Source organism: Ascaphus truei, chromosome 16 (assembly GCF_040206685.1).
Source record: "Ascaphus truei isolate aAscTru1 chromosome 16, aAscTru1.hap1, whole genome shotgun sequence".
NCBI classification, from domain to species: domain Eukaryota; kingdom Metazoa; phylum Chordata; class Amphibia; order Anura; family Ascaphidae; genus Ascaphus; species Ascaphus truei.
In genome coordinates, this window is record NC_134498.1 from 43,116,798 (window position 1) to 43,139,231 (window position 22,434).

At 43.0% G+C, this 22,434-nt stretch overlaps 1 protein-coding gene across 4 annotated transcripts in view; it reads right to left on the minus strand.

The window, feature by feature from the left end:
• The window catches only part of IL1RAPL2 (interleukin 1 receptor accessory protein like 2), a 413,104-nt gene that overhangs the window by 204,606 nt on the left and 186,064 nt on the right, over positions 1-22,434 (minus strand). For 3 of the 4 annotated variants that reach the window (XM_075573334.1, XM_075573332.1, XM_075573335.1), the window contains 3 exons: positions 19,515-19,788; positions 9,208-9,394; positions 5,183-5,336 (listed from right to left, as the gene is read on the minus strand). In XM_075573334.1, coding sequence (XP_075429449.1) covers positions 5,183-5,336; positions 9,208-9,394; positions 19,515-19,788 — 615 coding nt within the window. Of the gene's footprint in view, positions 1-5,182; positions 5,337-9,207; positions 9,395-17,650; positions 17,846-19,514; positions 19,789-22,434 lie in introns of those variants that run through there. The other variant, XM_075573336.1, reaches the window with a different exon arrangement.

Below are 22,434 nucleotides of genomic sequence, written 5' to 3' on the forward strand. Positions count from 1 at the left end.
ATCTCCGCACCAGATTTTAATGGGAATAGGTAATGTGACCATTGTATGTTCAAAGTGTTTGTTTGTTTAACATTTTTTTCTATTATACCAAGCAAATCAGAACATGCAACAATCCGTCACTGCTATTAATAGATGTAACATTAATAGAGTATTTGAAACATATGTTCTGCATCTAGTGCTCAGTACAAGTTTGTAGCATAATTCACATAATCACCTAGTAATTCTGAGAATATGTTTTTTTTTAGATTTGCTCATGTTACAATATCTCAGTTGCTATTTGAACAAATGACACATTGCATTAAAGTAAGATTGATGAATTGAGAAATGACTTGATGTTTCAGAGCGGATTCCGCGTCAACACATTTTCTTGCTGTCAAAGACAAAATCTGATTGGAACCTTTTACCCGTAATGACTTTTTGCTATGCGCACACAGCGGAAATAGCCGGATGCTTTTTCATATTTGTATCAAGTTAAATTTTTGTAAGAAAGTTAAAAGCTCACAGATAGCTCCACTATCTGAAGGCTCCACATCACAGTTTGCAGCTGTAGTTGAAAGCTGAACATTCTCAATTGCAGTGGTTGTCAACTCTGTCCTTGGGTAACCTCACTTGTTAGAAATAACCAATGACTTAACAAGCCCATATGAATACTACAGCAGGGGTTTGCAAACTTTTTTCTCTGCGCCCCCCGTCTACTCTCCCCCCCCTGCTTACGCCCCCCCCCTTACCTTTTATCTGTTATTTGCTGATGTCACAATGTCATGTGACCCCACGGTGTCATTTGACACCACATTGCCACGGCGATGTGTCGCCAGAAGCCGCCAGAGATGAGGTAAGGGACTTACATTATTTAAATGTTTTGGGGAAGAGCGTGGGGCCTCCGTAAGCACCGCGCCCCCCAAAAAATGTAGCGCCACCCCAGTACTACATATTTATATAGGGTATTGATCTCCCCAACATATGGCTGTGAACTCCTAAGGATAGGGTTGAAATCAAAGCAGAAGTCTCATCATATATTTACTTTTCTTTTCTATACTCTCCAATATGCCATTTCATTTCCAGTTCTACTATAAAAAAAGCACATTTATTTTAGGAATTTATACAGTAGGAGAGAGGTTTTTATTCTCTCTGTGTGAAGCGTAACATACAAGCACGTAGTGAAGCGTTTTATAAACGGGCAAAGAAAAGAATTGATTCATTGATTTTAGGTAGTCTGCAAACAAACATGATTCCGCACATTCAATTGACACATTCCAAATAGGAAACCAGCTTAGGCTCAATTAAAGTACTGTATATTTACATCTATGCAAAAATCTTATCAATCAAGAGAAAAACAGAAATTCAGCTCAGGTGGAGGGAAAAATGAAAAAAAAAAAATATGATCCAATTTAATAATAATAATAAAAATAGAACAACATATAAGCAAAACATCTGCCCAAATTATCAAGCGAAATAGGTTTTTATTATACTATTTGACTAAATTGACCATGTTTGATGTTCAGTAAGTCATGGTACAGTAGATAAAGCTAATCTGTAATATCAATTTTGGCTTGATTTTTGTTTAGTAATTCTTTGCTCCGAGCTGCGGATCCAGAGCCAATGAAAGCTGTAATTGTGTTAAATGTAGTGTCAAATAATAAGTGGAGAGGAATTCTTCCGTTTAACCAATATACTGACTTCTCTCAGTCAATCATTGTTACTTGTCCTGAACTAAATCTAATAAACCTGATGTGTTTGCACCGTTGAACAACACACTTAAATACATATGAACTTTTGTTATTCTATAGTTGGAATCTAAAACATCAGAAACGGATGAACCAATCCAAAACAAATTTGGTGTTGACTCACTTGCTGTTTTCGAGGGCGCCAAATATGCCGAATGCGCATTAATCAAGAGTTTTGGACGAACAGCATGTCGTTTTTAGAATTGAATAGTGATTAAAGTACCCGTTCAAATTGCAAGTTTTGAAGAACGTTCTAACACTTTTGTTGCGGGGCAATGGAAAGAACACAACACAGTGATAAGAATAAACAGGAACTAAAACCATTTGCGCAAAATGTGGTATTATGTAACTGCCAAAATCTGACTATTTTCTTGGAAAATACACTATAGATAGATATAGAGATACTCATATATTCAGAAAAGTTAACTACAAAGGGGTAATCCAATATTGATGATTTTACTTGTCTAAGACAGTGTTTCTTAATTTTTGAGTAACCCCATAATCTTATCAATTGTTTGATTTATTAAAGTTCCAATAAAACTGGGTAGAAACTGAACAGAAGTATATATTTCCCGTATAATGTTAGACCCAAAATAATTACTGTTTAAATGTAATTTTGAATTAAGTAGAAATAGCCGTGTTAGTCCAGTTGTGATAGTGCAGAGTAAATGAGTACTTCAGTATTAGATGAGACCTTTATTTGGACTAACAATAGATATTATAAGACAAGCTTTCAAGAGTTCTCTCTCTCCCACAAGTCACTATCCTGATCTACAGAGATTTCAGGTGTTTAACACAGATGTAAAAATGCCTTAAATTGTTATCTTGATCTTTACATCTGTGTTAAAATCCTGGAATCTGTAAATCAGCATCGCTGACCCAAGAAAGAGAGAGAACTCTTGAAAGCTTGTCATAATATCAATTGTTACTCCAAATAAAAACAGTATCACCTAATACCGAAGAACTCACTTAATCTGGACCAAATGTCATTTTAAAAAAATCAGGTTTTCTACTATTTTAAATTAAATGCAAACATTTTTATTAGCAATAAATTCCCTTGTTGCCAGTTTGACAGAAAAAACGTGACAGCTTCCGGGTTCATACACTAAAATAATATTGTAATTCATTTTTCCACAGAGCCCACTCAAGGTCAGTCTGGAGGCACCCCTGGGTGACAGCGCACTCTGGTTGAGAAACTATTCTCAAACTGGTCTAAGCTATTCACATAACTAACACCACTATCAGAGTATATAGGGCCAGCTGATGTTTATTAAGGGCTGATGGAGGGACTCAGTCAGTAAAGACACTGGGGCTTATTCTCGTACCGCAGCTTCGAAGTGTGAAACCCCTTCTAGAGTGCCCTTTCCGATGGGATGGGCATGCTATGCTATTCTTTAAGCCATTCTCGCATGTCCAATCTGTGTCTAAAAGGCTTTTTTAGAAGCAGTTTCACTCCGGATCTGCCAATCTGATCAATTTGTCAAAAAAAAGCCTCAAACTCAATTTTTTTGACAAAAACTGGTATTCTCGTAGCTCCGTTATGCAAACCGCTTCTAAAAACTCGCATTTTTTTAATGCCACCTTAAGGGGGGCGAGATTGGTATTGCGACTAACATCCAGAGCCCGAAATATGGGGTTGGCTAAGAGAGCAAAACGCATAAGTCAGACTGGGGATGGAGTTGGCACCACTTCAGGTTATTCTGCTTCTAAAGCAAGTACAATCTGGGCGGTTTGGCTGTAAACCCGGGCGGTTTGTCACTTTTTATAGTTGCGGTTTAGAAGATGTGATTTGTAATACAGAATAGGGTTTGTTCTCACATTTCATTCCTGTACTTCTAGACATGCCAAACCGCACAGTTTGGCAGTGACAACGTCGGAGCTACTAAAATAGGCCCCACTGACTCTGAAAACAATGACACCGAGTTAGGTTCAATTCACGGTGACCTTGAGTAAGTCACTTTATCCTTGTGAGTTTGAGTAAGTCACTTTATCCTTGTGAGTTTGAGTAAGTCACTTTATCCTTGTGAGTTTGAGTAAGTCACTTTATTCTTGTGAGTTTGAGTAAGTCACTTTATTCTTGTGAGTTTGAGTAAGTCACTTTATTCTTGTGAGTTTGAGTAAGTCACTTTATCCTTGTGAGTTTGAGTAAGTCACTTTATCCTTGTGAGCTTGAGTAAGTCACTTTATCCTTGTGAGCTTGAGTAAGTCACTTCATCTCCCTGTGCGTCAGACACCGAAAACATAGATTGTCAGCTCATCCTTCTGTAAAGATACTATGTACAATGTTGCTTGCCACGAAATACGGTAGGGCCCCACTCATCTGGCGGCTTCCGTTCCAGGCCGCTGGCGGAAACCGTGAATCGCCAAAAAGCGGAACATAGCATTTGCTATGTCCACCGGCGATTTCCCGTCTCCTGATTCCGCAATCCGCTGGTGAATTTTAATAATCTGATTCGCAGATTTTTTTAAATCCACCAGCGCATTACGGAATTCGCCGATTAGAATGTCGGTGGTAAAAAAAAAAAAAAAAAAAAAATCCGAAAAAGACGAATTGCCCTTTTTGAGATTGATTCGCGGAAATCTGTGGACCAAAGGAAATGGTCGATCCGAATCCACCCCAAAAATTCACCCATCTCCAATTAAGATTGCCTGTATTTTTATTTTCAATAGATAACCAAGGCTGGCCACTTCCACTGGCGTTCCGGTTTGGGTTCTACAACCTTTTCCTCTTTTTGGTTTTAGTTTGGTTGGCCTGGGAACGTGATCCGTTTTGGGTTTTGGATTTGTAAAAAAAATAATGGCAACAATATCCCCAAATAAGAAATGTTTTTCTACATTTACGGAAACTCTTTCCATTATTTCCCGTGCCTATGTTTACAATTATCCGTTTGCAAAACAAAAATGTGTCCAGTTTGTTTAAAAAAAAAACAAAAAAACCCCAATAATCCTTGTGTTGTGTTTCGTATTGCTGCTTTTATTTGAACATTTGTAGATTTCGACCCCGATCCCACCCATCCTTATTGGAAATGTCATCCATACGGAAACCCAAAACATGATGACGTGAGGACAACTTAAGACAGGGGTGTGCAAACTTTCTGCGCTGCACCCCACTGCCTGCTCAGCCCAGGGCTCACCCCCCCCCCTTATCTAGGAACTGGCATTAAATGACCCAGCAGCATCATTTGACGTGCGTTGCAAAGGAGACGCGTCGCCCAAGCCAGGGTAAGTAAGTAATAGACGACTCGCACGCTCCCCGCCATTTAATTGAAACGCTTTGGGGAAGAGTGCGGGGCCTCTGTAACCGCCGCACACCCCCAAAAAAAATCTTGTGCCCCCCCCCCCATTTTGTGCACCCCTGACTTAAGAGGTTCAAATTCATATATCTGAATGTCCTGTTACCTCTTGCACTGTTCCACAGACACATGAAAACAAATGTACTTTAATTCCAAGGATCTTACCTGTTACTTTTAGCTGGATTGTCCGTTTAATTGACCTGCCTTCATACTTAAGTTCACAAGTATAATTTCCCCTGTCTTCTTTTCTAACTTCTTGTATTAAAAGGCTATTTCCCTTCTGTATAATGAGGCTTCTCCACTGCTTTGGTTTGCATTCCTACGCAGAAAGCACAATCAGAAAGGGCATTTAGTACATGGAAATGCATGCGTTACTCAGCTTGTCTCCTCTCCTTTTTTCTGTTATTTTTAAAGTAATTGTCACAGCAGCATCATGAATTCACAAAACAATAAGACTTAAATATCAATTTTCTACAGAGATTTGTTAGGCTGATAGACAAGCGAGATTCCTAGAACAAAACGATAAGATATGTTTAATTACATAGGAAATGTGTTTGAAAGGGGCTTTTAAATGTCATGTTCAAATGCCTTTCAGGCAATGCAGATGAGGGTAAAAATAAACCCAGGAAAATACTGGCCAAACCTCGTGTGCAGTGTTTAACCCATCCCAATTATGGTGATGAAAAGAATGAGAGAATCATTGAGTGTTCGTTCATTTGTAAAATACTCTCAGAATGGAATTCTCTGCATATTCTAGCCGAGGGGTAGCCAACTCAGTCCTCAAGAGCTACCAACAGGTCAGCTTTTCAGGATATCCCTGCTTCAGCACAGGTGGCTCAATCAGTGGCTCAGTTAACTGAGCCACTGATTGAGCCACCTGTGCTGAAGCAGGGATATCCTGAAAGCCTGGCCTGTTGGTAGCTCTTGAGGACTGGAGTTGGCTACCCCTGTTCTAGCCGACTCCCAACATTCCCACCATTCCTTACGTTTGTACATTACGGTTTTCTGTAATTGTATCCATCTTTTATCATTTTTATTTATTTCAACAATTATAAGGATGTGCGAACTATATAATCATTTAGTTGTGTTTTATGCTTGGGATCGCATTGTATAGTATTTACAATTTGTGCTCACAAGTACAGCTCAACCCCCATATATGGCTGTGCTTGGGGTCCAAAGAATCACATCGCGCTATAAGCGGATCGCGTTAGAAATAATGTACAATTGCATGCATTGTACAATAAAGTATTTAAGATACCAACAATCGTGTTGTAAAGTATTCATAAATACAGAAATTGGGAGCCGCGCTTACATCGCGTGGTAACGGATCGGGTTATAACAGGGTTGAGCTTTAGTATTTTTAGTTGTCATTTACAATTTTCAATACAATATGAACATTATTTATTTATAAAATGTGTTACCAGGAAGTAATACATTGAGAGTTACCTCTCGTTTTCAAGTATGTCCTGGGCACAGAGTTAAGACAAATAATACATGTTTACAAATACAGTTACATAATGAGCAGGGTATACATTATATACAAGACATTGCGTGCACATTTGAGGTGAATAACTTTCATTGCAGTGTCTAGCTGGTGTCTCAGCAGTTAGATTTGTGTTGATCTGTCCAGTGTTCATTCTACTTGATGGGTACATTAGTCTTGTACCCACATCTGATTATCCGACTAAGGGGGGGAATGCCTTCAGGTTCTAGGTAGATTCCATTTTTGGTTCCAGGGACCTCCTCTTAATAATCTCTGTCACTTAACCATTATTAAGGGACTCCTAATTTAAACTTAATTACACTTGAGTGCATCTAATGGGTACCACACCGCAGCAATCTATCATTCCAGTTTGCATAAGAAAAACGCATCAATTTCACTCCATTGTGCTTAATGTACGAAACAAATAAAAACAAGGAAGAAAGGAAAAGAAAATCAGAAAGAAAGAAAAGGGCCCGTAGATTTGGAATAAAATGCCATCCTGTACTTTAGAAGTGAGAATGCATCATCACCCGCCATGATCAGCTCCTATCATTCTAATCCATCACTCATCCCCCCTCTCCCTTTATCATACATGACAGCTACACAAAGATATATAGCATTCAGACCCCAAACCACTTCTTGGCAAAGTGAAATAGTAAAATCAACCTTCGTTACCACCGTTCTAAGGAAAAGATGCCAGCTGAGTGCGGGCAGGAGTTAAAGGAAGGTACTGTAGTATTGAGAAAGATTTTTTTTCGTACATGTTTCAGTATCCCAAGAAAGTGGCGGGTGCACAGCACCATCATAAATACAAGTTCTAAGAGTAGCAGGAGGTATAATTGGATTGAGACTGGCAATACTTGGATGGGGCATTATCTGGGCTGGCTGACATGCTGCCAGATTCATGCGTTCTCTTCAAAGACCGAAGAGCAATTCATTATGTGGCGAGTTACCCATTGTGCGGGTTTTGAATTGTGGAAACAGGTCTCTCAGGTTCCATTCCAGATTGTTTTACTTACATTTCCATGGCTGAGTCACGCACCTGCTAACTCTGTTCTATTGCTCAATGTCACATTCACTCATTTAAAAATCAGTATCCCACACCCTTTCACTTCTTACAATATGGGAATTAGATTCACTGGGACACAACACACCATGTGTCTGCAGAACTCATATTTAGAAACGTTACCACGTGAGACGCCGTGCTGTACAGCACATGCCTGCCAGATTTTATCACTTGGTTTTTTTCCCCCCGACCTCTCTCTGGTGCTTAATGCTTAAATGCAACAATGTCTCTTATAATTCATACGGAGATGCTAAAAATTCTCTCTGCAGCTGTGTCTAACCGTTTTCTGTACATGGACCATCAATAACACAGCTGCACTTGGATTTGCACTCCAGCCTTGTGTTCCAATGAAGTCTGTTATTTCTGCATATGCAGATGCATATGGCCTGTTGTTGGCAGTGTTCCCCGCAGATTAACTGTGCACAATACAGGCAGCAAGTTAATATATAACGTTTATTAGTTGACCATTAAAGTGCGATGTTTCGGTTCCCAGGAAAACATCCGTGAAAGCACTCTGTTAAAAGCCATTGGCAGAGCCTTGGTGTATACCAGGGGTGCCCAACTCCAGTCCCAACCCCCCTTCCTCCCCAAAAGGTCAGGTTTTCAGGATATCCCAGCTTCAGCACAGGAGCCTCTGATTGAGCCACCTCTTACTGAAGCAGGGAAGGATTGAGCCATCTGTGTTGAAGCAGGGCTATCCATAAAACCTGGCCCGTTGGGGGGGGGCTTGAGGACTGGAGTTGATCCCACCTGGTATATACTGACAAGGACCTTCAGGTGCTCATTTTAGTTCACCTGGGTGACTATTGCTTCAGGACTTCCGGCATTACATAAGCATTCGTAGAGCTGTGTAGAAACTCTATCCATTTAAGGGTCGCCTAATTTCCAGTGGACAGGTGTTCATGTTCACTCATGTTTCACAGCCACACCTTTATCCTATGTATGTTTCCTGCTAAATCATGCTACAGCCTCCTTCGTAACCATCCTGTAGCATTTTTGCCATCCTAACGAAGGTACTTTCTCAGCGGGGTTACCTTGCAGTACATGTGAATAATAATGCCTACATGTTTAAGGTTGCTAAACTCCATAGTGGCAAACATACCTCCCCATAAGTCTTCCCCTCCCTATATAGAAAATCCACAGTGTCAACATGTTGCGTTTCTTTAATACCCAGAGTGCCAGATACATTGAGTTGTACAAGTAAAATGGGCCATACTTACTAAGCGATGCTAAGCCATAAGACACTTTACAGATCATTCACTTAAGGTGTCTTATGGCTTAGTAAGTAATAGCCATCTTTTACCAAAGAACACATTACATCAGGGGTTCTCGACTCCAGTCCTCCAGAGCCCCCCCCAACAGGTCAGGTCTTTAGGCTATTCCTGCTTCAGTACAAGTGGCTCAATCATTCCCTGCTTCAGCACAAGTTGTTCAATCAGTCCCTGCTTCAGCACAGGTGTCTCAATCCTGGAACACAGGTAGCTCAATCAGAGGCTCAGTCTGCGACTGAGCCTCTGATTGAGCCACCTGTGCTGAAGCAGGGATATACTGAAAACCTGACCTGTTGGTGGGGGTGGCTTGAAGACTGGAGTTGAGAACCCTTACATTACATAAGCATCAAACACCCCCGTGCCATATTACCTTGTACCACACTACCTCCGGGTCTTCATTTGGCGTTTTATAATCTTCAATATCAGGGCATGATATCTCTTTCCTTTTAGTGACTTCTGCTTTCTCCAGATATCGAATTCTGCTGTGGTAACAAAGGCCCAATTCATTTTCAGCCACTGTCAGGGACATTGACACCTTCATACAATACGTGGAGTTCCTGCAAGGATGGAAGACAGCTGCCTAAATAAAAGGAATGTCTTCATGCTAGGCACTTAACCCTTTCACCGCTCGCGCGGTGCATAGCAGTAGCTGAGTAATTGATAGGAAATCCACTTCTTCATTAATACTCCAAATGCAGCAGATATACTGTAAGCTTCTCACATGTGTACAATGATACATAAAACCAGCTGCATGGTTGATGAGGTAGCACAGAAAAAATACACTTGAGTTATCTATGTACCAATCTCACCATTACATCATATTACTTGGTCACAAAGGGCAGCGGAAGGGCACATTAGATACCCCATAAGTACGGGGACGGCCAACTCCAGTCCTTAAGAGACCCCAACAGGTCAGGTTTTCAGGATATCCCATCTTCCGAACGGATTGAGCCCACTGTGCTGAAGCAGGGATATCCTGAAAACCTGACCTGTTGGTGGCCCTTGAGGACTGGAGTTGGCCACCCTTTGCTTCAGTGCTTACCTCTCTAATACTTAATATAGAAAAAAAATACTACTGTACCCACGAGTGCGAAACTGTCCAAACTGCAGCGGGTTGTCCCCCCAAATTTGTTCCCCTGTAAAGCGTTTCGCCCGAGCCTCTAAAGCATAATAATGTCCCAAAAATAGTAAGCTGTCATTTTAAACCGTGCAAGAAAAATGGCGTGTGCGCCATATTCATGGTCTGCGCCTGTACCGAATCAACTGAATTCAAAGCATTTCGCCGGCGAATCGAGCAATTTGAAGGAATTTAGCAAATGAGTATATTGGCGAATCGCTGGCAAATTCTGACGAGGTCGCCCATTCTTTGCTGAAAAATGGCAAATTTCGCCTAGTTCGCGCATTGGCAAAAGGATTGCACACATCTCTACCCATAAGTAGCGTGCGCTGCTGCTGGTCAAACAAGATGCCGTGACACCACCGGGGGGCAGTATTTCTACCAGGGTATGGTGGTTTGACCTCTTGCCATTTAAAAAAAAAAACAAAACAACAAAACAATGCAGCATTTTCTTGCCTTCGTAATTATCTAAGCTGCCGACCGATCCGCTGTCCTGTGATCGATCGGTGAAGCCTCCCCAGGTTCACACTATGGTACGGGACGGCCAAATTTAAGTTTTTATGCTATGGAACGCCAAAATCCAGTATGAAAGTGTGAATGCGTAATGAGGGGTGAGCGATTTGCAAACGCTTGGAGCTGAACGGTATCTCCCGCGTGACCGCTGTATTCTTTGGGTTTTATCATCTCTGCGCTTAGCCGGGGCGGTGGGAGAAAAATATAACGCCTATCGGGGCGGGTGTCGTGGAATAAAAGTTACGCCTATAGGGGCATAAATATGAAATAACTACAGGGAAATGCATAAATGAGAGTCCACATTCATTAATTTCCTGCTGACATTTTGTGCACTTTATTTTTTCATTTTTTCTTTTGAGATAGATAGATAGATAGATAGATAGATAGATAGATAGATAGATAGATAGATAGATAGATAGATAGATAGATAGATAGATAGATAGATAGATAGATAGATAATTTAGCAATGATGGCATCCAAATCTATTTTAAAAATCTCATGTGTTTCAATAACAAGGCATCTATTTCCCTTGTTTAACATTCTCATTAAGCTAAAGATACGCACTGGCGTTCCTCTGAGACGCGCTAACCTCCAGCTATCATCATTTAGACTGCACATAATTATTACAAGAATTCCCAGCTGGCATAAAAAAATCAACCCATATCCATATTTTTAAAACCTCTAAATATGTATATTTTCTGCCATGAAGAAGTAATAAAACACTTACGTAATGGCGTGAAACATAGCGCATGAAAACGTAGCGGCGTCTGCAAATATGAATGATGTCAGATTGTAGTGTACACACTTAGCATGATGGATCTTGTAAAATGTCTATTTTGATCCTTTATATGTATGTATGTATGTCTTTATTTATATAGCGCCATTAATGCACATAGCGCTTCACAGCAGTAATACACGTGACAATCATCTAAATAACAAATAATATAAATAACAGATCATGGGAATAAGAGCTTCAGACATAAAAGTAACATTTAGGAAAAGGAGTCCCTGCTCCGAAGAGCTTTATACTTCACAAAAGGCTGGAGGAGACATATTGCACATATTGTAGCACGACAGCAAATGGGGGAAGAAATCGAAACGACAATAGAATCTTTTGCAACAATTACAAAGGTGTCTGGGACTTTCTTGTGGTCTCACAATCTTTCCCTTCTCCAGCAGATTGATATAACTCCCTTCCTGCATCTGTTACTTTCCTATTGTGAAGTTCCATTTACTCTTATTAATGGTGGAAAGTAGTCGCAAAACTGATGCTTCTCTGGTGTTTGTATCCTCTTGTATGGAATTGAGTGAATCGTATGATGTAGCCACTGAGGTGACTGAATTAAGGATCTGGGGTCTCCTTTTAAATACAGCAAGTTTAAGAGTATTTACTTCCAAGTGAAAAACAAGCAGAATAATTCATTATAAGGCTGAGGCCAGGCAGGGAGCGAGCGCTCATGCGCGGTGACGTCACGCTCCTTGCTCGGCCGGGAGATTTGTGGCCGGCTAGATGCGCGCGCGGGAGGGGGTGGGGGGGCGATTTGGGGGGCGCTGCCATGACGTCAGGGAGCTGGTTCGCCCTCATTGGGTGATGCGTGAGCGAGAGACAAATTCAATTTTGCTTGCTTCGGCATGCAGCTAAGTTCCGACATGCTCACGCTGGCCACACACATTGTCGCAATGTGTTTCATCGCGGCCAGCATGAGTGAGCGCGCGCGCGCCCGCTCAGCGTCACCCTGGCCACAGTCTAAGACCCAGCTCAGCTGGCTGATTCTATACATCTCATAGGCACTGATCTTGACCCAGTGCAGACACACTGACCATAACACCCTTCTTCTCCCCACTTACCACTTAGATTGTAAGCTCTTCGGGGCAGGGACTCCTTTTCCTATTGTTTTATGTCTGACGCGCTTATTCCCATTATGTGTTATAACATTATGTCACGTGTGTTGTACAGCGCGATGTACCTGGATGGCGCTATATAAATAAAGATATACGTACAGACAAATAGTGCTAATGAAGTTTAGAACATGTTTGTATGTAAGTACCATTTGATTTATATGGCACTAGATTAACAAAGCTGATCTAGAGAGGATCAGAAAAGAGCCCCCACGTTGCACTCAGTGCGGGTGTATGCAGTGCGAATAATAGGACTATTTGGGACCGTGAGACACGATATCTCTAGAAGGCCAGACATATGCCTTGATAATCAGCTGCACTTAAAACAAAATAATACAATTTTATTACATCAAAACACTATACACAGTGAGATAATATTTACAGCGTAATGTTTAAAATCCCTGTAGTGGTGCAGCAGCATGGTAGTATACTGGGACGTATATATCCAACGTATGTGTAACGGGTATTCCCCCACCCAATCGCATGTATGGCGTATGCGAGGGGGAACCTATATGTTACCAGGTGTGGTGCGTTATAACTGTCAGGCCCACAGGAGGTCTGAGCCTCCGCTAGTGAGAGCCTGGGGTGAATCTCTGGAACGTTTCTTGTCAGCGCCTCCACCTATGTGAGATTCTAGGAGTGTAGAGTGGCCCTCACATAGGAACATCCATAAAGTAACCAGCCCACAACAAAGGTTATGGCTAAAAGGGGTTACTATATGGCAAATAACACAACACAACATACTTCAACAATATGACATTGACAGTGTCCCTCTATAACACTAATAGGCACAACTACCCGGTCACCACGCAGGGCTTTGTACCCCACACGTTATGTCAATAGTCCCAAATGTCCCACAATACCCTAAGTGAGTGACTGTTGGTAAAGTTGGTGCACTTGATGACTGACTGTACCTGCCCAGTGCTCCAGCACCTGAGGCTGCAGATTCTTCACAAAGGATCCGCCGCTCTGCGATCTCCTCTGTGACTTCCGGCAACTCTGCCTGGCGGTGGGTGACTCCCGCATGGAGTGATCCACCTTTGGAAAGTCTCTTGCTGCAGAGCCTGTCTGAGCTCAGACGCAGGCCGCGATCACTGAGTGCAACTGGCACCGGTGATATCACATAGAACTGGGTACTATAGAAAGCAACCCCCCCCCCTTGCACTGAAAGGGGCCTTCCCTGAAACTGCCAAACTAACTGCTGTGGCTGCACTGCAAGCCACACTGTCTCTTCTTGTCAGAGCACACAGCACTGCAGCTGTGTCACTGACAAGACTCAGATGAGGGCAGGGTCCCTACCTAAGGGGCCTTCCCTATGAACTTTCCCACTAACCTGGTGGGGAGTGGGGCCTACCTTGGCCTGGGGTGTCTGGGGCCTAGTACAGCAGAGCACCGCAGCTGTGTACACTACCTTCCCCAATCGCTTCCTGGATCCAACTGACAAAACCCTGTCTGCACACAACATTGTTGCAACTTTGCTGCAGGAGAAGCTGCCAGCTCTATTGGCTTCAATGCTGCCTGTGACCAGGGTGAAAGTGCAGTCCCCACAGGCTGCAGGGAATTGTAGTTCTTGGTACAGCTCTTTCCTATGGGGACCGCGTGCGCGATCGTTACTGCGCATGTCTGAAGCTGTAATGGCCGCCGCTACTCTCAACTGAGCATGTGCAACTTCCAAGAGCTCTTGCACACATGTAATGGCCACCTCTATGCTTGCCAACCTCTGTGCATTGCACGGCACACGAGCGAACTCCCGCGCCAACCTCAACATGGCCGTCGCGATTGCTCTGCTTACGCGCAAGCCTCCACACATGCGCGAACACATTAAACATGGGGGCGTCCTGCCGCAGCTGCCACCGGGAGCCCCCGGGAACGCGCTCGCCCCCGCAGCAGCACACACTCAAGGGGCAAAGAAACCTGCAGACAGGGGGACCAGAGGGACCCTGGCTACATATGTATAAATGTTTGTGTAGGTAACGGATATATATAGGTATCCCCAGTATAATCTACTCAACCATCCTAGTATGGAGTATGTACTCAAGGTAGGTATCTGGTGTACAGAGTGTAATCTGGTATCTCCCTATGGGTGCCCTGATAGTATAGCTCATAAGGTACTGAGGGTGATATGGAACTGGATATATTTCAAAGGTCCAGATATCAAGCAGATGCCCTATAAATGCACATAGGTATAGGCATAAATAGTAACCTAATAATGTCCAGATCAAATAGATTGGGTACATATAGGTTGGACTTTATATCAGTATACTGCACCGACACACTTTATTCGAGCCAATACCCAGTATGTACCTGGCAGATACCTGGAATGCGCCGCTCCTCACCTCTGACAAGCCCCGTTGCGTTTGCCTTCCCAGCCTGGGTTCATGCCTGGCTGATGGGCGGCTGATCTGTTAAATGATAATGATTAGGATTTAATAGGCTGCAATGCTTCGTGTGTCTACCAGATGGCATAAATTCATGAATTATAATGCAGTATATATATATATACTGTGCAGTATTGCAGCCAGCGGGAATAAAATGCTTCAATCCCTGCCTGGAAAATACCTCAATGCACTCGGGCAGAAAACAGTCACAAACCTCAATACACCCGGGTATACCCGAATTCGTGGGACTAGCCGAGCTCGAATAAAGTGTGTCGCCAGTGTATTGTGTTGGTATAGATGTTTGACCCCTAGTAGAGACAGTGATAAGATGTGTAATAGATCTATAAGGTAGGGGATCTCCTGTGTCTCACTATAACGGGATATATAAGGCTTTGCCTCGAGTGGGCCTATATGTACTAGACAACAGATAGGGTATGATATCAGGTGAGTACAAAAAGTACAGAAAGTCCTCGGTACTACCGCTGACCGGATATAACTACCATAGCGGTAATATAGCGGTAATATTAGCAGCAACGTGGGGTTTCTTTTCTGATCCTCTCTGGATCAACTTTGTAAATCTACATCTACATTCCCCTATGCACCTTGCGGTTTACCAATGATATTATCCAGAACTTAGGATTGTCCAAGGCGAGTGGTCTAGTCACCTTCTGCGAGCCTTATATAACACTAGCAGTGTTATTTTAATGATATAATTCTGAATGTAATCAGCGAGTGTTAACTGGAGTCGACGAGGCCATTCTGTAGATGCCAGGAATAAGGGAGACTGAATTCCGATGTGTGACTGCCAGTTCTAACGAATTGGACATGACAGGGAGGTTGGATTATAGTCCACACTGTTTGCTTGAGAAGCACGACAAGTGCTTGTTATTTCTATTATAAGGGCTTTACGATTTAATGACTGCCAAGACTTACAGCATATTGCACAGCAGATGTTTCCTTTTTTTAATAATTGGAGAGAAAAAAAAAAGAAGAAATCAAAGCACAAATGACATTTTAATAGTTCTGACACTTCATCACAATTGTGGGATTTGTTTTTTTTTTTTACATCTTGGCCATTTCAACTAAAACAATAAAGATAAATTCCTGTTGCTGTTTCCTAGTCTATTTTAAGATGTATAGAATTATCCAATTTTGTGGGGGAAGAAAGTAATTCAGCTATGAAAAATGTGTAATTACATCTGCGCAAAAACCCACAGAAACGAGAAACCATCATAAAGATAATGAACGAACTGTTTTGATTTTGATGAGAAAGTATAGTGTGGTAAAGACACAACATAACTATCCTTGCTAAACATGTGTGTTATAAAGGAATTCACAGAATCCATTTGTTAGAATGTACCATTATCATTTTCAACACATAACATTTCTAAATAGGTTTTGATATATAGTTATATTGTTTAAAAAAGGAACACTTAAAAATGTGAATATTTGGTCAATCATTTTTTACATCTGGCAGGGAAGAGTTTGTGTTGCAATTTTATTTTCTCCTGCTTAATTTAGGTTCTGATCGAGTATTTACAGAACTGTAGTATTAATATTTACATGTCAGTGGATAATACACAACTGATACTAAATATTTGTCTGATGCAGCTTATTCTTGTTACATGGTATCATGATGAGTTGCCAATAAAGAAAGATACAAGATATTAGCTGATCATGTAATTGTGCTGCTTAAAGCGGCAATCCAAGCGGCCTATTTTTTATAAGTTTTTTTAGTGATAGAGTTTAAGTTGGGGGTCTCCGGAGCTGAACTAGGTTTATTTAAGCTCCGAGGACCCCTTGCTTCCCGTGATACTTAGGGCTCGTCCAGGGTGGTGCTGAGCGGCTGCGACAATGCACGTATGCTGCGTGAGCGGGCGGGCGCGCCTGCTCGGCCCTCAGCCGCTCGCCGAGCGAGCAAATTTGAATTTGCCACTCGCAAGCGCATCACGTGAGCGGTTCGCCCAATGAGGGCAAACCAGCTCCGTGACGTAGAGGCCGCGCCCCCCCACGCGCGCGCACCTAGCCGGCCAGGAAAATCACGGCCGAGCAGGGCGCAGCGCTGGAGCGCCAGCACGCCTCTTTCCACCCTAGACGAGGTCTTAGCTCTGTAGGGGGTGCCGGTATCAAACTTCCTCACGGCCGGAGGAGGGAGCTGCAGAGTTCCCGGATCTCACACAAGGTAAAGCGTGTGTAAGAGAGAGAGAGAGGTGTGTATCTTACCTTCTCTGGAGCAGCGCTCCTCCTGCAACGTCGCGTTGTAATGGCGAGTTGACGTCAAAAGGCGAAGCGTTGTCCTGGCAATGCAATGTCACATGACGCCGCAATGCTGCAGGAGGAGCACTGCCTCAAGGAGGGGCCCCCAAAGTCTTGGTACCTAGGGGCCCCAGACGGTCTTAATCCGCCACTGCTTGGAAGTTCAATAGTTGTCCAAAGAATGCAATGTGAAGCCCATGCATTTTCCTGTATAATACTGTCTGAGAGAACTTTATCTCCTCTTGATTACTGTATGTGATTTTGCTTCTCAGCACTACTTAAAGAGCACAACACAAACGTATCTGTTCCAGCAATCTAACACATATCATGTATAAAAGGATTTAGTATAGGGAGTGAAACGTGCAGTTCACAATACACCAACTTTCATCAACTTGAACACAAAATAACCCTTCATTGGCAACCCATTGCTCGCTGTCCTGGTACTGAGGCCATTAATAGGGTGTACTGATGTAGCTAACATTATTAAACCCATGGCGCGCTCCAGCAGGACAGAACGCACCAGCGGGCGATGTGGCCATTTTGAATCAGCTGCGTGAGAGACAGGGGAGGGACTATCACACTATTTCACCCACTGGAGCGTGCCACAGGTTGAAATATCATTGGCTTCATCTGTACCTATGATGTGTTACCTGTGTTCGGTGAGATTTCAGTTTCTCCTTAATCTCTCTGCTGCCTTTGACAATGTTGATGATCAACCCCTTCTCCGGCAACTCTTTTGGACTCCATGACAAAGCCCACTACAGGTTCAAGTTCTACCTGTAAAACTGCTCCTTCAGTGTTTCCTTCTCTGATGTCTCCTCTTCTCCACTCTTACTTTCTATGTCCTATGGTGAATGAATACACTCAATTGGCTTTCTGTATCATCTCTACGCTACTTCACTCAAATCTACTTCTCCTACCCTAACCAAGTGGGGACATAGTATATGGCACCCCAAACTCACCTTAGCAAATTAGACACCATCTACAATTCAATATGCCACTTTTCCTCCAATGTAACTACAACACACATCACTGGGAAATGCTCAAAGAACTAGATTGGCCATCACTTGTGTCAAGACGCAAAGTTAATCTCTCCTGTCTTGCCTTCAAATAGTTCTTGGGCTAGCTACCCACCTATCTGAACAAGCTCCTCACCCCTACCACACGCAGAACTTGTCACCTGAGATCCAACACCAAGGGACTTTTCATGGTCCCAAGGTTCAACAAACTGTGCACCTCACAACTGGAACAATCTATTGGAGACTCTCAAAGCCGCCACCAGTCTAAGTTCTTTCAAAACTAAAGTTGTCTCACATTTGAATGTGGTCTGTAACTGTTACATACGCCTATAACATATTTTATCTTTAACTGTTCATGCAATGTCTTCATATATAATGTATAACTCTGTTCACCTAATGTACCCATATATTTGTAAGCATGTATTTGTCATCACAACTCTGTGCCCAGGACATACTGTACTTGAATACAGAAGGTAACTCTCAATGTATTACTTCCTGGTAAAACATTTTATAAACAAATAAATAAACCTCTCTCATCCTGGTATAATTATGCAGTGAACTGCATTATTTGTCAGTTGGGCTGCTACTTCAAATCGTGACCCCCCCCCCCCCCCCACCCTCCCCCTTAAACAAAACAGGGAATCCTCATGATAAAACTATAGAAAGACCAAGGACATCACACATTGTTATTGATATCCAGAACCCTGTTTTAATATACATTTTTTAAATAAATGAGTACACATTTACTGCAAAAACAGTACGACCATGATTACTGGGGCAGCCATTTTATACTCCCGCTAAATCTAAGGAAGAGGTGATCTCTGGATGCCTTAACAAAGAAAGGGGGAAATATGTATGAACAGCATAAAAAGGCTCAATAACCTTCACTGCAGGTAGGTCTGGATTGCATTACAAGCCTCTCCTCAAGTCAATGTGTTTAAAGGCAAAATCAACAAAAAAGTTGGAATTACAAGACTCTGCAAAGGGTTAATAGATTGCATCATAGATTGCAACTTAATGAAGACACATTTAAATTAATTGATGCAGAACTGGTCCAAATTAACAGTCCAATCATGGCTCGGAGTTCACAATTAGGTCTCCGAGTTTGATCCTTAGGGTTAAGAGGAGAGGGAGCAGCTCAGTGAGTAAGACACTGACTGTCAAACAGCACTGAGTTTGAGTCAGGGGAATCTGGTTCATATTCCCAGTGTCAGTGGCCTGTGACCTTGGGCAAGTCACTTTATCTCCCTGTGCCTCAGGCACCAGAAACATAGATTGTAAGCTCATCTGGGCAGTGACTTTGACTGTAAAAAATCTTATGTGCTTTGTACCGCACACTATACTGTAATTGTGATGCAATTTGAGTCCCATTGGGAGAAAAGCTCTATATGAAATAAAGTTATTCATATTTATTATTAAGAGTTCATAGTTTGGTTGACTGCCTCAATGAGAGTATCAGTCATGAGAGGATTGAGACAAGATTTGTGATCCTTACCTTAATACACATGTGTAGAATCCGGTATCTTGCACCTCTGCCGTATGAACCCATATAGAGTCATCATCTTTGCTCATTCTAGCTTCTGAAAATATAATTGGTTCTTCCAAATCCCCTTTGTTTTTGTACCACATGAGCCGTAGACCCGTACTTTGAGCCATGGAATAATTAGTCCTGATATAGCTGTAGAATAGGGCACATTTCACTCGGACCGGTTCACCTGCCAGTACCATGTATGTCTTCAGATCCACTGACCAGTCAATGCAACCGTCCACTGAAAGCAAACAGAAAGGGGCAGTGTTACATAAAGGAAGGTTGTTGTATAGCGATGTAACATGCAAACTCAACCAATTTTACTGATGTCATTGTTTATCCTTTCTGCTTGTAGATGAACCTGTATCACACGTTCAAATGATTTATTATACAGATAATAATAACTTTACGTCAAAGGTTTAAGCCAGGAAAATATGTGTACTGTCTATGTCAGGAGTGGCCAACTCCAGTGCTCAAGGGCCACAAAGAGGTCAGGTTTAAGGATATCCCTGCTTCAGCACAGGTGGCTCAATCAGTGGCTCAGTCTTCGACTGAGCCACTGATTGAGCCATCTGTACTTAAGCAGGGACTGATTGAGCCACCTGTGCTGAAGCAGGGATAACCTGAAATTCTGACCTGTTGGTGGCCCTTGAGAACTGGAGTTGGTCACAGCATGGCTATATGATTTAGGCAGAGTATTACAATCACACATACATTTCTGCGATCCTAAACCTCGAAGAACCTCCGCACTGTTCAATAGGAGGCTGCAAGGGATGATATTGTGGCTTCCTATTGGCCCACATCCCGCGGGAGATTAGAGCTGTCATTTCCTTTCACCTAGAGGGGAAGGGTACCGGTGCTACTTTCTGCGTTAAGTATCTTGGGAACCAGGATCTGAAATTAGCGCGTTTCAGCTCCAGAGCCCAACGCACGTAAAAAAAAAAATGGGGGTATCAAAAATAAATTAATCAATAAATAAATATGATTTTTGTTACACTTTATTTATTTATTTCTAAAATATTTTACCAGGAAGCAATACATTGAGAGTTACCTCTCGTTTTCAAGTATTTCCTGGGCACAGAGTTAAGACAAATAATACATGGTTAAAAATACAGTTACATAAATGAACAGGGTATACATTATATACAATACATTGCATGCACAGTTAAAGATAATATATATAACACTTACACTTGTTCACTGAAAATATAGAATAAAAAAAGTATCAGGCAAAAGAAACGTGTTTAATATGTGGTCTTTCCCAAAGGGTCCATCATAGAAGCCATAATGCAGGGAATAATGTATATGATGGTTATTAGTCTGGGTTACATCTACGTTTTGAGATTAAGGAGATTAAACAGACAAAATAAAGTCTATTTACTGCTAAATGTATGTAGCGGTCATGTAAAATGGCTACAGTCATCTCTCCTGCTGACAGTAAGGCCTGGTAAGTTGTGGGCATGCCAGCAGTAATTATGGAGGTTTGCCCTCACACCCTGGTGAGGCGCCCTATGTATGGATGGGAGTGGTCATGAACTCTGACTCCATGGTTAGTGATGTCAGAGTTATGCCAGCCCCCAGAGTACATAAGGCACAGCACTGATCAAAAGTTAGTTGTTGCTGAGGAGTTCCTGTTGCTGTGCTGCTCTGTCAGTAAGAGGACATGGAGGTCTGCAACACTGTTGCAGTAGTCTAATGCAGAGCTGTGAGTCTGTTAGCAAAAAGCAGACAGAGACAAGCTGCCTGAGAGAACTGTGACCAGGGACCTGGCACAGGGCCGAGATCCCTGCGGGGATAGGGAACCCACCTATTAAGGGAAGGCGTACCTTTCGGAGGGAAGCAGCTGGAAGATGGAGGGCTAAGTACACCCCATTGTGGAGGGCAGCTAGCCCACTCAGGCAATAAAGATGTTCTCTATCAGAAACCCTCTCGTGTACATGTGTGGAGTGAATGTACAGAGAGGAGCACCACGGAGGAGTTCCTCAACAGGATCATCCCCATGCGGACGCAGGGACCCTGATGAGGTGGAGGCGCTGCACTGGAACTAGGTGAGACTCAGCACACTACCTCAGCTGCCTGTCTGGACGGGTCCTCCCCATACACCATCATGCGGGAGACTCAGGAGTCCTGTTGCCAACAGGTGCACCACCAGACACTACCACACTGTAATGGGGGCCGGTTAGACCACAGGGGCCAATGTGAGATTGGGTGGGTCAGGCCGGTTCACAAAAACCGTTACATTTGGAGGCGCTGCTGAGATCAGATCTGTCATCAGGACAGGCTCTAGCTAGGCACACTGGGAAACTGGGAGAGCGTCTGCTGCCACTCTGTGCTGCGTTGGGACGGACCTAGGGGTGGTCAGGGGCTGACAGGGTATTGTCAGTTCGCAGGGACGACCTAGGGGCCTGAAAGGAGTGAGGGGTTTGGAGCAGGGCTTTAGCTGACCGAGTCACCTTGAGGTAGTGCTAGTTGGTAGGATGCCAGAAGGGATAGCCTGTTAACGTGGTCAGGAATCCTGGAGAGGGTCTGCGCTAGGCTGACCAAGAGAGGTAGACGCCCCAAGTACTGCATGGCAGAGCCAGAGTATTCTAGCCCATTCCAGACACTTACCATAGGGAGCACAGACTGGGAGGAAGGAGTCACAGCAGACACTGAGAGAGTGAGCCTAGCCTGAGGTAGTGCAACATGAGTCCAGCCTAGATCAGGTACACATGTGGTGGTGCATCTGAGCAAATCGTTATTGTACTGGTGTGGTGACTGGCCCGCAGAGCGGAGCCCCATGTACGATAATTGGTGCGAGAAAATGGCGACCGCAAGAATGGAGGATTCGCGCGGTGCGGATAGTCCAAAATGGCGGACGGAGGCTAATAGAGAGAGCGCACATGGT